The 18,898-nt window shown below is 35.8% G+C and overlaps 1 protein-coding gene across 1 annotated transcript in view; it reads left to right on the plus strand.

The window, feature by feature from the left end:
* LOC103255181 (usherin) overlaps positions 1 to 18,898 on the plus strand; it is a 465,104-nt gene that overhangs the window by 98,900 nt on the left and 347,306 nt on the right. Inside the window, exon 15 of the mRNA XM_008053149.2 lies at positions 742 to 889. Coding sequence (XP_008051340.2) covers positions 742 to 889 — 148 coding nt within the window. The remainder of the gene's footprint in view (positions 1 to 741; positions 890 to 18,898) is intronic.

Genomic DNA, 18,898 nt, shown 5'->3' on the forward strand with positions numbered 1-18,898 from the left:
GTCTTGAACCCGCGGGCTCAGGCAATCCACTCACCTCAGCCTCCCAAAGGCGCGGGATTACAGGCTGAGCTACCGAGCCCGGCTCTGTCAGCCATGTTTTAATGAAGCCTATATCCTCTGACACATAAGTAAATTATTTGATCTTTTATGCAGTTAAATATTCATTCAACAACTGTTTTGTATTTATTCTCTTATGAGATATATTGTTTTATTGCATTTCACATGGTATTATACTATAAACATATTGGTCACACTATAAAAGGTCATTATATTTGCTGTACATCTTTCCCCCCAGCCCGGAAACCAGTTGCTATATCTGGAAGTAGTCTTCATTTTCTAGGGTGTCTCTCATATGGTGTGTACATATGCTGTGTGTGTGTGGGTGTGGGTGTTTAATTCATTTTGAAAAATTTTGTGCAAGGCTAACCTCAGCAGAACTATTCACCTAGTCAATTGATTTACGACATTGCTAGGCTTTAACTTAGGATGGTTCTTTAAATCATACATTAATATACTCCAAGTCATTTTCTAACTATTGAAGATGGCTGTTTCATGTCCTAAAAAGCAAATTAATTAAATGTTAAACCTCAGCATTGAAACAAATTTATTTGGGGGCGGGAGGAGGTATAGGTATCACTATGTGAAAGAATCTGGAACTCTTTTTATGAATTGCCTCTCTTCAGTGCTCATCACAACTTTTGAGACCAAGAGTGAATTGTGCTTTTTCGCATCTCTGTTTAGGCTTGCACAGGTGGTGGGTGTACAGTGAGTGAGGCCAGTGAGGCCCTAACTGATGAGGATATACCCGAAGGTGTGCCAGCCCCCAAAGCCCACTCATATTCACCTGACTCTTTTAATGTCTCCTGGACTGAGCCTGAATATCCGAATGGTAAGTGAACTCTTTTAGCCTCAAGTTAAAAAGATGATTAGCAAAGGTAAATTAATATTCTAAATGGCAGCTTATATGTGGTGCTTAATTTTTAATGATCATTTTAGCACATAAAATACCTGAGATAGTATCATTGTCTGTAGTTGGGGAGATAGTGGTTTTCAGGCTAACACACAATTTTGGTAGCTCAAAAGTGCTCCCTTTTGATAGTTCTTGTGTACTGCATCTTATTGTTTAAAATGCTCCAGGAGAGGTGAAGAGAACAAACCAGGAAGATTCCCAAAGAATGCCGGAGTGAGAGTGACATTGTATTTTCAATGACTTTCTGTTTTTAACAGCCATTAGTTCTTCCTAGGAGAAGGAGAGAGGTGGAAAGTTCATGTACATACTGTATTTCAAAATGCTTTTGATTTAATAAGGCTATCTTAAAAGAGGCCTCTTGGAACTCTGTATTTTTCATATAATATTTATAAATATTTCAACATGTAGTTTTTAAACAATGCATGGATTAAACACACAGACATTTGTACTTATTTAACTTGAAGCAAATTATGTGTATTTGTAAGCACACGTAAGTCTTTGTGCAGTTTAGAGAACTAAACTAGTCAGTTAAATTTCACTATAATCAAACCTCATTATAAAGAATATGTAATAGTTTTGGATGTACATTCTTTTATTTATTGGAAATATCTTTAAAATTCATACAGCATAGTACCATTGATTCACACTGATAGAAGCTTACATGGTATTAAATTTTGTTCTTTGAGACAAATATCAAGAAGACTTTTAATACCATAGAAACTGTTTTAAGTAACTCATTACTGAAAATTGAAATGGCCTCTTTTCGCATAGCCGAGAAGAATAAAGGGGAAAAGTTACAGTTTTATTAGTTTGTCTTATGTTTACTGTGATATTAATTATTCCAGCCATCTCATTTTAATTAAACTTTTGGCAAATGCACTAGATATATTTGAGGTAATGGAGAGAACTCCAATAATTAGAGTGAATGATTATCTCTGCTATTGAAGTTATCCCTGTACTATTACAAATTTCCTAATAAAAAATAAATGGATGTCCATTTGATCCTATATTAAGCAGTCAAAAATCTTGTCTCACTTCTTCCTCCACAAGGAAATCTAGTTCATAGGTGGCAATGAAAATGTTAATGATTCATTCTGATTGGATTGCTGTTAAATGCTATTACATGATTTGCATAATCGACACCTTCTCTTCCTCCCAATTAATAGTTGCAACTGAAACTACCATTGCACTCAGAATCTTTGCTAGTTTAGGGAAATATTTTCCACTTTTCAGAGATCTTTGCTTATTATATGTTGTGCATTTTAAGCAGTTTTAAAATGTATTCATTGAGCAAGAAGAATCTGGGGGATTTTTTGGAGATTTGTGTTAACACTCCCATAGTGTCCTAGTCTTGTGTTAATCAAACAGAATTTTCAGAATTTTTATTGTGGTAAATGATTATACATTTAAAAGTAGTTTTTGTTTATAAATACAAATTACTTCTTTCCACTATTTCTCTCCACTTTGTCCAAATGTTTTAGTGTTTCATTTCTCTTGTTGATTGTCTGGAGAGGAACAATGTGATTGTTGGAAAACATCTTGTCCCTCCATCTTTTTTCACAGGTCCCATAATTCCACCCCAAATATCCAAGGGATAGCTTTCATATTCATTAGTCTGTCATTGAGGTTACCACTAACTTGTGACTCAACCTAAACTTACATTGTATTGTAACACATCTCCTTTCTAGCCACCCTGGAATATTTAAAGGTTAATGTAGGGTTGAAGGATATGCATGTGGAGTCAAATAGTCCTTGAGTCAAAAATGGTCTCCAACTTATACTAACTGCATTATTTTGAGAAATCTACTAACTCTATGAATTCCAGTTTCCTTGATTATAAAATTGGGGTGAACAATCTGTACTATCATCCTGTCTTTACCTCTAGAAATTCAGCATTCTTTCAGGTTAAAGGTGGGCCTCTTATTCCATAAAATCATTCTACTCTTCCTTGAGCTTAAGTTAAGCTTTACCTTCTTCTCTTTTTTTTTTTTTTTGAGTTGGAGGCTCACTCTGTCGCTCAGACTGGAGTGCAGTGGCTGCTTCCAGCCACCGCAGCCTCCACCCGCTGGGCTCTGGCGATCCTTCTGCCTCAGCCTTCCAAGTAGCTGGAACTACAGGTGCGCACTACCACGCCCGGCTAATTTTTTGATTTATTGTAGAGATGAGGCCTTGCCAAGTTGCCCAGGTGGGTCTAGAACCCGCGGGTTCAGGCAGTTCGCTCATCTCGGCCTCCCAAAGTGCTGGGCTTACAGGCTGAGCCACTGAGCCTGGCCTACCTTCTTCTCTTGATCGTGTAGCTTGTATCTGTGCTTTCATGACTACTTTATTCAGCCTGGGCTTAAGGATTTTCGGCACATGTCCAACGCTCCCACCAGTTGATAAGGACCTTTAATCATTCTTTTCTTTTCCCTTCACAGAGCCTAACACAATGCTGTACTTTTTGTTGGTGTCTAATAATATTTAGTTCATTTAATTATTTCTTGTGAATATTGACTTTTATCAGTAGCATATCATGGCTCTTTCATGAAACCAAGAGAAGACAGGAGTACTTGCAGTCCAGTTCTAAAATATATTTGTTAAAACTGTATTTATTCCTAAAATCTACATTTTCTAACTGTGTGGGGTCTAGTACTTGATTTTTCTTTTGGAAGTTTAGATCGTGCATTGAACTTGAGAATTTTTAATTTTCTTTCTCCGATTATTCTCAGTTCAAATTTAATAGAACCAGACCCATATTATACATTAATATGTACTTCATTATGGTTGCTTTCTAATTTCTGAATATGTTGCACAAGAGAAATAAAATTGGAGAATAAGATATATTTCATCTTTGTGTTACTAAAGAAACCCTTTTAATGATTTTAAATGGTATTTTTCAGTATCAAACTTGTGATTCTTGGAACCATATCGGGGGCACTGGTTGAAGTAGATTCTAGGTCTCTACCACAGGTCTTCTGAATAATCAGAATCTTCCACTTGGTTGTTAATAAAATGCTGATGAATTTTTAATACAGTATCTAGCTGAGACTTCCCTCCTTAGGGCCCCTTCTGGAGACTTCCATGTAGATTTCTGTTACATGTTCAACTCAACATATCCAAGTTTATTTCTCATTGTGGGCTCTGCCTCTCTACCTCCTCTTTCTCCTGTATTCCCTCGCTCACTGATTAGCACTACCCAGTTATGTTAACTGGTAACCAGCAGCACTCTTGACTTCAACCCTTGCTTACCTCCATCTTCTCTCACCACACAATCCCTCAACTGCACACCTCTAATGAAGACTACTACCACTGCTTAATCAGATACACTTAGGAGTTTCCTCATGCTCTGAAAAAAATTTGAATTTGTTCATTCAGAGGATATATGTTTATGACCTATTAGGAGCCATTACCCGTATATACAGGAGATACTGAAATGAATTCCCTCAATTCATTGTCTCAAGTGTATCAGAATCCCTTATGGGAAATATCCATGTCAATTAATACCCACAAGGCAGTGAGGTGCACACGGTGCCAAGTGCATGAAGAGGCAGCTCCTTGAGGAGCCCTATAGAATATGGGAGTGTCATTCCTCTGCATCTTCATTAAGATGTAGCAGGTCCAGAGAAACACATGCATTTCATCTGTAATGGTCTGTAACAGGTGCTGCTTGCCTGATGTTATATACTCAGGCTCCAAAATCTTGTCTCAGTTAGTTATGTACCTAAATGCATTTTTTTTCACTAGTAATTTATAAACATGAAAGAAAAAGATTTGTTGAGAAAAATTATACTTGCTTTCTATAATGAAAACTATGCATATTTTTTATGTATGCCTATAGGTGACCACATATAAAAAGTGTAAAAAGATCCTGATGTATGTGTCCACTTCTTGTTCATTAAGGAATTGGAAGCCTTTGGTCAACATGGCTTAGGAAACAGACTCTCTGCTTTTCGTAACTGATTCTGACTTAAACCATCAGCTCCTGCTTATTAAAGTCTGATGATAATACTAGCTCAAGGTGCTAAGACAATAGCCTGTGCTTTGTGGTTTTGGTTCTTTTCTTTGTCTCCCAACCTGGTCCTGCTCCATAGTGTGTGCGCTGGGATGCTTACTACTTGGTTAAGGACATACTTCTTGTGAGCAGATAGCTTTTCCTGGTTTGGTCTCCTTGGTTTAGTACTGTACCAGGAATTCCCAAAATAGTGTCTGGCACAAAATAGTTGCTCAGCTAAAAGCATATTGATTACTATTATTTAAAAAATAGCAAACTTTGTTGAGGACACAGAGAAATTGGAATCCCTATGCACTTTGGTGTGAATGCTAATGGTGCAGTTGCTGTGGAAAATAGTATGGTAATTTTGTAAAAATAGAATTATGATCCAACAATCCCACATCTTAGAGTATATTCAAAAGAATTGACAAAGGACCTCAAAGAGATATCTGTACATTCATGTTCATAGAAGTATTATTCACAAAAGCTAAGAGGTGGAAGCTACCCAAATATTTATGAACAGATGATTAGATAAACTGAATGTAGTATATACAGTAGAATATTATTCAGCCTTAAAAAGAAGGAAATCCTGTCACACACTCCTTGAGGACATTATGATAAATGAAACAAGGCAATCACAAAAAGACAACCACATGATTACACTTAATGTGAGTTATCTATAGTAGTTGAACACATAGAAGCAGAAAGTAGACTTATAATTAGCAGGGGGAAATAGGGAGTTGTTGTTTGATGGATATAGAGTTGTTGTTTGATGGATATAGATTTCAGTTTTCAAAGTTAAAAAAGCTTAAGAGTTCTGTTGCACAACAATGTTCATATAGATAACACTATATACTATACACTTAAAATGGTTAAGATAATACATTTCATGTTATGTGTTTTATACCACAATAAAATTATATATATATATAGCAAATATAGGGAGGATATAATAAAATGCAATACACTTTTAAGCCAGAAAAAAAGATTTAGGACTGTATTCACTGAAAAGAAAAATTTGTAGATTAATAATCACATAAAATATGCATTAAATATACATTTGCTAAACAAAGGTGAGATCATACTATTTGTTCTGTCATAAAATTTATTTTTCTTACTTGGCAATATGGGGCAAACATCCTTTTATGGCAGTGAAGTGTAGCTTGGCCTCATTCTTTAGAAAGGCAGAAGACTACTTCACTGAATGAAATCATCACTTATGCGACCTACCTTTTATCGATGGACACTTAAGTTTCCATGATTTTGCTATTACAAATAATCCTACTTGCTATTAATTGCCTTAGTCTGCCAGGTACGGTCTTTAAGTACTGAGTCATTATCACTTGATTCACACCTAAGGCTTTGCTCGCTTTCAAATATGTCCTGCTTAATTCTAGTCCCTTGCTTCCCATACCTGCAAAAATGATGGTGTGACACTCAGCTCTGTGTTTCTCTAATCAAAGTCCTTCTCACCCACATTCCCTCTGGCAAAGGTGTTCTTTATAGGCTGTGGTTTCAGGCAGGATTTTAAAACCTCTGAGAAGAGCTACTTTTGAGTCTAAGGTACATAAGAACCCTTTATGATGTAGGACCTTGACTCTTTGGTAATAGCATTAGCCATCACAGAGAAGTCGCATAATGAATTAGTGTCTAATACATTTGTGAACTGTATTGTGTAGATTACAATTGCATAATTAGAATTATACTTTTGAGAACTTCCAAATTCTCGTGAGCCATATTCTCTTTTAGAAGCTAGGCCTTAAAATCCTGAAATGTGTTTTTCTCCTTACACTTGAAGTTTACTTTGTTAAAACAGCATAGCTGTCTAACTATGCCAGACTAATTTGTCATTATCTAGCATAACATTTGGTATGGCATTTAAAACTAATTAGGAGATATGTTTCTTAAAATACTAACTAAAAATAGAGAATATGAAATTTTTATCTTTTCTTAATAGTTATAATTTCTTGTAACTGTCCTCTGTCTTTACGTCAGTCAGTCTACCTAAAATAGTTTCCTTGTTAGACTGTGAGCCACATGAGGGCAGGAATCATGCTCCCTGTGCACTGCTGTAGTCCTAACCCTTGGCAGGGTGCCACAGAATAGATGGGTATTAAACAGCAGTTGAATGAATTAATGTTTACTGATGATAGGGACAATAATAAAATGGTAATTGTGTTGATGTGAGAAGCATATGCATATGTTTGATTATACAGTATACACAAATGCACACTGAAAGCACATTTTATAATTATGCAATATAGGTAGGATGATTTTAGAGGCAGTGGAGAGGAATCTCTCCTGGGTCTGCTGAAGGCTGGAAGCTCATACTTAGAGATCTAGTCCTTTCACTTAAGATTCTATCAGCCTGGTAATCTGTAGATAATCCAAGGAAAGACAGCACATGGAGATGGATATACTTTGCATGCCTCAGAATGAAAGGATATATTGTTACTGTGATCAGGATTTGTTAATACTTACATGGGCATATTAGGAGAGGAGCAGGAGAGTTGGGTACCCATTAGACAAGAGTCCCAGGCTCTTCTTGAGAGATGAAAGGGGCTTCAGGAGCCTACGGAAATATTTTCTTAATTAAGTTCATTGTATTGACCCAGCTATGTGAGAATTTATATATGAATAGGTATCATAACAGCGGTGGCATCATGTCAATAAAAACAGAACATATTTAAGACATTGACTGTTTTTGTAGACTTGCCCATAGTACTTTGAAGAAAATAGAGCATTATTAAAATAATATTTAGTTCAGGTTTTTTTAGCACATACATTATTTCGGTATTAGGTGGTAGAGAAATCAATAAACTCCAGATCTTTTATACATACTCTGTATATTTTATTCCTCACATTAAGAGATGATGCTAATAATTGATAACAAATACATTTTTATAATGTATGTACATTAAAATGTATGTGTAAGTACTAATTAAGTTCTTTACCCATGCATAGAAAGAAGCATTTGATTTCCTGCTAAAACTAATAATAATAATAGAAATAATTGCTACAATTTATAACTATTTCCCAGGCATTTAACTCTCATAACTAGCCTATGAAATGGGTATTGTCATCCCACAGATGTGGAAACTCAGATTTATAAGTATTAAACAATTCGGTTCCCAAAATCACGAGAAGTAGATAAGTAGGAATTTAATACAAAACAAAAGAAGGTGTGAATGACAAACATTCATAGTATCATTCACTGTACTATTCTGCCTCTACTTTTTGTAGAAGTATTCATAATGTAAAATTTCACCTAGCCATGTGAAAAAAAAAATAATTGCTTTTATTTGTTCAATGTCTTGTACTCAGTGCCAATATTCACAATTCGTAAGATCTCTATTCTGATTTTCTTCTGGTTTTAAAGAAATAACTGTTTGGTTTTTCACTTTTTATTTTGAGATAATTTTATTTTTAAAACAGTCAAAATGTGATTCTATTTTTTTTCCTGGAAATGCTCAGTTTTAATAGCTGAAATGGATTATAGAATTCAGTGAATTACTTAGGGAAACTGCTTGACAGTTTTGAGCAAACCTTGTGTAACTTTTATGAAACACCTCCAGTCAGTTTGTCAGGTAGAATTTCCCAAGCACAATCTTTTTTAGATTCCGTTGATTCCATTTTTAGGAGAGCATAACAGTAATAAGGCATTATCCCACAATGTGAAAGCTCTTCTCTCTTTTTCTTTTTAATTGAAGGATCAAGTATTCACATAGGGAGCTATCTGCCACATTCAATCATCATCCAGACCTTGGGGGGAACCCTCAGTTGATATTCATATTGCCATGCCGCACTGGAAAAGACAAACAAACATGTTTGGAGCATCTAGATTCACTATGCATGTTATTTTTATGACACACTAAAGCATTGCTGCTTAATTCTTACAGTAAACAGAATTTTTCAGTGTAAATAGAGATACCATGTATTAAATTTACACTGTATTGTACTTGTATTGAATTTCCTTGGTTATATATGACAACCTATTGAGCACCTTAGGAAATACAATTTGACATAACATGATGAAGTGGCACAAAGATATATATCCCAGTGGATATGCTTTATGGACAATTATGATCCAGCTTCCCTGTGAAAATTAAACACCTTAAAAATACTATCATTATGGAAAGAGAAAAGTGATAAACTTGAAGCTGCTTAGTTGGACAGCCAGTGGAAATTAAGTATCCATTTTGTGAATTATCCATTGTAGAACTGAATGTGTAGAAGTGGATTAAATCAGAACCTGGTTTCCTTTACCATATAGCGTGATCTGGTTTTATTTTGTTATAACTGTTTTACTAATTATTAGCACAAGAGAACAAACATGAAAAATACAATACAGTTCGATGAAATAAAACAAATGACAATACTTTTTTATGTTGGATCTTTCTCTTTGCCTTTCTAGATTCACTCTATATTTTTTCACTCTTCCCTGTGCCCCACAGGCTGACCTTTCCTCATAATGCTAATGAGTTTCCTCTCTCCCTGACTTCCTGTTGATTTGTAAAAGATGAGAGGGTGAGAAAAGAATGGAGTTGCAGAATTTATTCCCCTTGGTTCCCTTTCTGCAAAGCTCTGGATTCACTACAACCTCAATTGCCTATTTAAGTTGCCCTCAGTTTCCTGCTGAAATCCTGACTGACTTTTATGGGTGAAATGAATTAAATAAGATTTATTATTTAACTCATATTTAAGACACAGATTTTTTGGGAGGAGGATGCAGAATTTAAAATTTAAAATTTAAAATTATTTTATTCATTTTAAGAGTTTCAAAAATAAATAAATAAACAAAAAGTTCATTTCCTCAAGCTTTATTTCAGTACAATACACATCTTAAAAACAAACAAGTCATTTTCAAAGGTTCTAGAGGTAGCTTGTTTATCTAATAGATCTATGATATTTAAATTTTTAACTATAATAATAATTTAATAATAATATCTCTCATTTCATGCTTTTCATTTTATTAGTTTTTAATTTTAAAATTGTGGGGTACAATTCAGGGTTAGGTATACAGATATTCATGTGCAGGTACATTTGTTGATGAGGTGTGCCCTCCTTCTCCAGGCAGATTCCCACTATTGCCAATCCCACCTCCCTGCTCCCCACCCCAGCTCCAGCAATTTCCCGCAACTGTCAATCCTTTTCTTATAGTATTACAATAGTTGTTCAAGGGCCACTTATGAGTAAGAACATGTGATACTCAGTTCTTTGTTTCTGTGAAAGATCACTCAGTATTATAGACTCTAAGTCCATCCAGGTTGCTGCAAAGTTCATGATTTTGTTGTTCTGTATGGCTGCGTAATGTTCCATTGCATATATGTACCACATTTTTTTTCATATGTACCACATTTTTCCAGTCTTCTTTTGATGGGGAGCACAGTTGGTTCCATGTTCTTGCTATTGTGAACAATGCTACAATAAACATACATGTGCAGGTATCTTTTTTATAGAGTGATTTGGGTTCTTCCGGGTATATTCCCAGTAGGGGGATTGCGGGGTCATATGGAAGGTTGATTTTTAGAACTTTTAGGAATCACAACACTGTTTTTCACAGAGGTTTTATTAGTTTATACTCCCACCAACAGTGTAGAAGTGTTCCCTTTTCACCACATCCTCTCTAGCATCTGCTATTTTTTGAGCATTCTGACTGGAGTTAGGTGGTATCTCAGTGTAGTTTTAATTTGTGTTCCCTTAGATGACTAGTGAAGCTGGACATTTTTTCATGTATCTGTTGGCTGCTTGTATGACTTCTTTTGAGACCTGTCTATTCATATCTGTTGCCCACTTTGTAATGGCGCTGTTTGTTTGTTTTTTCTTTTCAGCACATTTGAGTTCCTTGTAGATCCTAGATGTTAGGCTTTGGTCAGACATAGAGTTGGCAATTATTTTTTCCTAGTCTGTGGGCTTTCTCCCTGCTCTCTTGATGGTTTCTTTGGCTTTGCAGAAGCTTGTCAGTTTGATGAGGTCCCACTTGTCTGTCTTACCTCTTATAGTATTTGCACTCAGGATTTTGATCAGGAATTGGTTGCCAGTTCCAATTTTCATTATAGTGTCTCCTGCATTTTCTAAGGTTCTTATGGTTTGAGGTTTTACGTTTAGGTCTCTGATCCATTTACAGTTGTTTTTTGTGTATGGGGGATAGGTAGGGGTCCTGTTTCAATCTTCTGCATGTAGTCAGCCAGTCTTCCCAGCACCATTTACTGATTAGGTTCTCCTCTCCCCAGTGTTTGATGGTGGAGGTTTTGTTGAAGATGAGTTGTTTGAGAAATTAAGGTTTTGCCTCAGTTCTATTCCATCGGTCTATATGCTTGTTCTTATACCCATACCAGGCTATAATTGTAGCTTTATAATAAAGTTTAAAGTCTGGTAGTGTGATACCTCCTGCTTTTTTTTTTTTTTTGCTGAGGATTGTTTTGGCTATTCCTGGTCGTTTATGTTTCCATATGAATTCCTGTATTGTTGTTTCTAGGTCTGAGAAAAATGTTGCTGGTAGTTTAATGGGTATTGCGTTAAATCTGTAGATTGCCTTAGGTAGAATGGACATCTTAACAACGTTGACTCTTCCAATCCACAAGCATGGAATATTTTTCCACTTGTTTGTGTCATCTTTGATTTCCTTGAGCGGTCTTTTGTAGTTTTCACTGTAAAGGTCTTTCACATCTCTGGTTAGGAAGATGCCAAGGTATTTCATTTTTTTTGTGTGGTTATTGTGAATAGAATTGCGCTTTTTATTTGGATTTCTGTTCGTTTATTACTGGTGTATATAAATATGATTGTCTTTTGCACATTTATTTTATACCCTGAGACTTTTCCGGCGCCCTTTATCAGAGCATGGAGGTTTTTGATAGATTCTCTTGGATTTTTGAGGTATAGAATCATATTGTCTGCAGAGGGATAACTTGATTTCCTCTTTTCCTATTTGGATACCCCTGTTCGCCTTCTTTTCTCTGATTGCTCTAGCTAGAACTTCCAAAGAAACAAACAAAAGATTAATTTTCTCAAGCTTTATTTCAGTACAATAGACATCTTAAAAACAAAGGGAGTCATGTCCAAAGGTTCTAGAGGTAACTTGTTTATCTAATAAATCTATGGTATTTAAATTTTTACCTATAATAATTATATATCTTATTTCATTTTTTCATTTTATTATAAAATCTGTATTTGTTGTAATTAGTCAAATAATGGTTTATGACATTTTTTCTCCTTTTTATTTTTTTTGGATCAGAGTCTCACTCTTTTACCCAGACTGGAGTATAGAGGGACACACTCACAGCCACCGCAGCCTCAATCCTGCTGGACTCAGGCAATCCTTCCACCTCAACCTTCCAAGTAGCTAGAACTATAGGTGTGTGCCACCATGCCTGACTAATTTTTTGATTTACTGTACAGGTGAGGTCTTACAAGCTGTCCAGGCTGGTCTTGAACCCCTGGGCTCAGGCAATCCTCTTATCTCCATCTCCCAAAGTGCTGGGATTACAGGCATGAGCAACTGTAGCCAGCCGTTTTTTTCTCTTAATGAAGTAGCTCCAAGTGCACATTTAGCTTGGAGATCAGTTTCTCAGATAAGCCTTATCCCCAAACCCACCAAGAATAAGTTAGTCTCCATCTCCCCATTCCTCCCAATTTTCCTTCTATTCTATCTGATTTCCTTTAATAAAAACTTTATGCACAGACAATACTCCTAAAGTCTGCCTTTTCTGTTAGATTGAAAATGTTATCAAGGCACTAACCAGGACTGCTGTGATAATTTCTGTCATACCAGCATGCAGCACAATGCCTGGCACACAATAGATACTCCAGACATAGTTACTCAGGAACTAGATTACTACCAAAACCAAATCTGCTAAGTCCAGTAGACTTTTTTCAAAAATCTCTGTACTTGATTGGGTTAGGGAAGGAATCTTAAATAAAGAGCTAGCATACAAATATAAGAAACTGCTGGGTATTGATAGACCACGTTCCAGTGAGGAACACAGACCTGCTTAAATTTGTTTTTGATAGATGTACAGATTCATTTTTACAAGAGACATGCTGTACTTGGCATAGGTCAGAATAGGAGAAAACAGTCTAAGTCGAGCGTCTCATAACAAATAAGGCTTTAACTCACCCTTGAAGCAAGGGACAGCTCTACGTTTGTCTTTTTCATGTATGCAATACTTAATTTTTAAGGCATGCTCATATATGCTCACTCATTTGATTCTCAGATCAATTCTATCAGGCCACCAGGGCAAGGGATATTGCCCCCATTTTATTGATGAAGAAATAAAAGATTAGGGAAATTTAGCTCCCTGACCAACTTTTGAAGGTGTGTGATCATGAAAGAAAGGCTGTAAGTGATAGGAGGAAGATTCCTGAAAGGGAAACCATTGACTCGGAAGTTTTTGGCTATGTTTCCTGATTTTGTTTCTGTGGGTTACTTCTCCACTAGTATCTGAAATAGTACCCAGAACAGAGTAGGCACACAAAAACTAATTTGTTGATATCTGATTCTAATTTTATTTTTGTATATACGACTCTATCATGCCCCTAGTCAGTTCATAAAAATGCCAGTGGTCTCCAGTGTATCATAAAATCTCAGCTCCTTGTAGTGTCATTCAAGGCTCATCCTCTCTTTGAAGGCTTGTTTTTCTGTTAGACTTTGTTCAGCTACAACAATAACAGCAATTTGTTGCTCTATTCAGAATATCTTTACTAAATCTTTCACTCTTTCACTCTCTTACTACCATGCATTGGCAAATGCAACTTTCCCCACCAGAAACATATTCCCGAGTCATAGGGTTTCACATTTTACCTTATATGGAAGAGATAGCTTCATCATATGGAAGACTTATGGAGACCCCACTCCTTTGTATGGAAAACTTGGCTGCTCTAAAGCCTCAGCACTTCTTTAGCCAGAGTGATTGTTCCCTGCTAGGAGCTTCTGTACTTACTATGACTTAATTATGTCATTTGTTTGGCATAAAGTTTTTTGTGGTATATCACCCTTGTTTAACTCTTGGTTTATTGTTTAGTTATACCTCTGCTTAACCCTTTTAGGCTCATCTTGGTTGCTTTAAGAGTTAAAGCATGTTCATCAGCTCTTAACTTGACCAGAATTCCTAAAAATTTTTAGAGAGAAAATTAGGCTAGAAACATACAACAAGAGTAGTGGCAACACTGAGTGAGATTACCAGTTTCCTCACCTGAATCTATTTTTGTATGGCCTTCGGAAATAGGTTGCCTCACTAAGGATTCATTCCCTCATTTTAATAATAATGTAAACAGCAGTTTTTATTTCGTAAAGTTGCTTATATTAAAGAGAACAATTCATATAAAGCATGTAGCCAGCCTATTGTCTAACTCAGAGTAAGTGGTCAGAACATTTTAAAATAGTGACTTTTAATTATTTTTGGTGTTGTATGATTTTGAAAATACCTATGGGCATTTCAAGAACTTAGCATTTTGTTTTCCCCAAAGCTACTCTTACATCTTGTATTCTAGTAAAAGAAGGGAAGCATCCCCTTATGCTCTAGTTTAAAATGTCCACTACATTATAATCATTAGTTTTTGTCACTCAGTTTAGGAATCTGAGGTCAATGAAATTAAAAATGTTGTGTTATTAGATGTCTTATACTTATTGCTTACTAAATGTATGTTTTATAGTATACTGATTTTGTTTATAGAGTATAACACTGGTTCTACAATGTGGTTCTATAATTGACCTTTTAGCCCTTTCTACATATGCTGCCAAAAACCGTTTCCCTATAGAATGCTGGGTAACTCTACATGTGTATGGGCATGTATATGCGCATATATGCGATCTCACTTGTGCGAATGTTGGACTTCAGTGTCATCCACCTCTCAACTAAAACGCATCCTAGATACTAAAAAGTTTCTCAGCAGTTAACTGTCACAAATCTCACTTAATTTCATTCTCAACTCATTTGCCATGTACTCATCTTTCTCTAAGTCCTTCTTTCAATAACTGTCTGTTCTTTCTATATCCATACTTCCAGATGTCATGGTTACCTAGTTTCTCAATATAAATTGCTAGGACTTGACTTGCTACAGTCAGGTAAGAAAAAAAAGTAACTTTTGAGAGACTGTCACTGAGGGAGAATGGAGAAGAACTCAAAAAGTAGACCCAAGTATTGATAAGGTGCAGTCACTGAGTGATGTTTAGGGTAAGAGCTGGGTGAAGTCCTTATATCTCATTAGTCTGCAAAGTTTTACTATATTAGAGAATGTAGTCTTTGATGTCCATAATCACAGTTTGAATCTTCACAAAATGATTCAATTATATTCATTACATTCTGTGTGAGAAGGCAGGTTAAGTGTGTAGTACTTACTAGAAAGATTTCCTTCAAAATTGGTTAGGATTTTTAAAGTTCATACTTAAGGGATAAGATTTAGTTATAACGAAAATTAACTTCTATAAAATATCTCATTTCCCAATATGTCAGATAAATGAGATATTATGCACATAATCCTAACATAAAAGAAATTCTGTTCCCCAATTATGTAAGAAAAGTGAACTATTGATTTGGGTACTTTCTATCTAGGTTGAAAAGCAGATTAAGTAGATAGCATTTTGAGGGTCTTATAGTTTCTTTAAGAGCTTCTGCAGCACATTATTTGCACATAAGATTTTTTTGGAGAAAGTTAAATAATTGCTTTGCAGGGTGCCTGGCATATAATTTTTTGGTCATTATTACTGTGATTACATCTATTTTTTTCTTTAAATTTTCTATGTATTCCAGGTGTTTTCCCTATATATACTTCATATCTTAGTTTTAATTTGTTGATACCTTTGTGTGTCAAGTATTAAATGGCATTAAGTTAAATACTTTCTATAAGTATTCTTAAGGTTTCCATAGATGGTCACACTAGAAATAAGGGAGAACTGATGCTAGCAGGCACTGTTTTCATGGAGCCATAAGTGGTACATGATAGTAAAAAAAAGATTTTCCCTGAAAATGTAGAATAAAAGAAATGGACTTATCGGACAAATTGTACAAGGTTAGCCTCTAAAAGAAAAATAGGCCATAGTCATAGGTTTTTAAAAGTATTAACTCATTTAAATAAATGAAAGCTTTAATCCTAAGAAAACATATTGACCAAGATCTAATTGGTAAAATGGCAAATATGCTTGGTATTTAAGACAGAGGATATTTTATACAAGGGTTTGGTTTCAAGGTGTTGGAAGAGCTGAAGGAACAAGAAGGAAAAGGTGATGGTTACTGAGATGCGAAAAGGGTGATAGACAGGGAGCTGCTGCTTCTGTTGCATTTGCTGATTTGATGCTCGAACCATTAAGGGATGATGTCCTAACCAGAGCTAAAATGCTAGCAACATCCCACTACTGAAGGGCTGAACAGGCAGAAGGGATGCTTCTGCTGTGTGGTATGCTTGAGGCTGCAGGCTCTTTACCCCTCTGCTGAAGTAGCAGCTGTCAGTATGTACCTCAGTTCTTGAAGCTAAAAGCTGGACGTTTTCTCTTTCTTCCTGCTTCCATCCTTCTAGTAGTGCCTCCCACTGGCACTACTACCAGTGTGGATCTGGAGCCATGAACATTTTATGAATCACCATCTTAGTTATTCAGCATACATGCACACTCTTCAACTTTCTACCACCTTTTATGACCAACAATAATCACTCAATGTGCTTACCTAATGTAATACTGCTATGCTTTATACAAATACAGATGTTCTCACCTCCATCACCATATTCATATCTGGGTGATGTTAATTCCCCATTTAGTTTAGTTTTTCTGCAACATAGAAAAACTAAACTTAACATCCACTAGCTTTCCTTATGTAAGACAATAGGGAAAAAGAGGAAGGAAAATTGGTTCTAAAATATAAATATATAATAATCAAGAAATACAACATAATAGCATTGGCAATTCTTTTTATATATATATATATAATTAGTTATGAGGACATATTTGATATTTACAACTTCTTTCCTTTGACTACAGCTAGTAGCACATCTGTTTGGGATTCTTTACTTAAGTGAGGACTCCCAAATCTTCATTACAAAATGGTTTATATTCTTAATTGGGTCTATCATTATTGGGTTGCTGCAGATTTTTAATACTTACATGATTGCACCTGGTCATATAAAGAGATGACCTTTGGAACGACCCGAGTGTCAGTGTGCAATAGGAAACCAGTTTCTCCATCCATACAGTACCTTTTCTTTTTGCTTGTTGGGATTGTTGCATGAGGATCCCAAATTGCCAGGCCATATTCTCAGTTTCTAATTAGCTGCACCACTGTTGTATTACTTGATGCAAGCATTTCTCTGTGTGGGTAGAGAAGACAAACATATTTTGTATAAGTGATCCAGTGTAATAGTGAGAGAAATCATGCCTACTTCCTTCCCTTGCTTTCTATCCCCATGCTTTCTCACTATTGATAAACCGGTATCAGATATTGTTCTCTAGTTCAAAGCCTGTGTGCATCCTGCAGGAAGCCCAAATCCACAGAGTGTTGTCACTCAGCTTGTCCTGAAACATAGGCCTCAAGATTCCATTCCAACAATCTCTCAAGCTATGAGTTGATAGGGCACATGATAAGACAGGTAACTTTATAGATGTTAACTCACTGCCCTACTTCTTTTTTCTATAAACTGTTTCTTAAACAAAAGCAACTTTAAGAGGTATATCAAATTCACAACCAATTGCACTTCCAGACCCTTGTGAACAGGTCTAGAGGTCAGCAATTTCTTCCCAGGAGAGCAGGACACCTGGGAAAAGAGCCCTTGGTTTTATGACTCCCCAACTAGCATTATCCCTAAGGTGAAGATAGATGAAGTTTGAATTTATTCTCAGGACATTAACAAGGCCAAATCTTTGTGTTCATAAGACTGAGAATCAAGTCAATTATCAAGAACTTCCTTGATGACCTTGACCTGGCTACAGTCTTTTGTTTCAAACTTATTCCTTCTCCAGTTACTTTATCTCTGAGCTATTCTTTAATACCATCGTTTTAGCAAGTCTCTTTTCATATTTCAGGTACAGAGGTATCTCTTTTTCCAGTAGTCTTAAATTATCATTCTATATGGGATGCTGATATTTTTACTATGCTGTGTGTTAATTTATTCATTCAATCAGTATTTATTATGTGCCTACTATATTTTAGGCATGGTGCTAAGCTCTAGAAATACACAGGTAGGAAGAGTCATGGTTGCCTTGGAGATCCAACAGTTTATTGGGGAAGGCCAGGCAATTAAACAAGGAATAATAATACAAATAATGTGACAAATGGATAAATGCTATGATGGGAGATATACTGTGGGAGAATCACTCAACTTCTGTCCTGAGGGAAGACTATCTGATAGAGGAACATTTAAGATAATCCCTTAAGAACACTCTCAGGAAAGCCACTGTAAAATTAATTTTACTTTGAAAGAGTTTCTATTTTTGCATATATGCAAAATTTTATTTCCCATATTATAATGTTTAGTCAGTTTTGGGATTCTATATGTCTAGGGAACATAGACCTTTGGTTATGCTGATCCCTAACTTCCATTCTATGAAAACATTTTGATTGAATACATCAAACAATTGTATTCAATAACCATGTTAGTTTCTCATATTTCTACTAGTTGATTTATTTTTATTTTTTGATTTCTTAAATACAGAGTCTCACTCTGTTACCCAGGTTGGAGTGCAATGACATGATCATAGCTTACTGCAGCCTTAAACTCCTGGGCTCAGGAGATCCTTTTGCCTCAGCCTCCTGAGTCTGGAATTTCTACTAGTTGATTTCATGAAAATTCATATGAATTTCCTTCTGAAATCAATGTTAATTTACCAATAAATCCAGAAAATCATAGTTTCTTGTTGGTGACCAGCACTGACCAAGGGTGGGTTAGGACTCGTACCAGAGAATCTGGACAGTGAGAAGAGACTACTCGGAGGCAGTTCTTCTGGGAACAGTCTGATCAGGACTGGAGCCGATTCT

This window comes from Carlito syrichta, unplaced genomic scaffold (assembly GCF_000164805.1).
Source record: "Carlito syrichta isolate Samal-C Ts95f unplaced genomic scaffold, Tarsius_syrichta-2.0.1 Scaffold287916, whole genome shotgun sequence".
Lineage (NCBI taxonomy): Eukaryota > Metazoa > Chordata > Mammalia > Primates > Tarsiidae > Carlito > Carlito syrichta.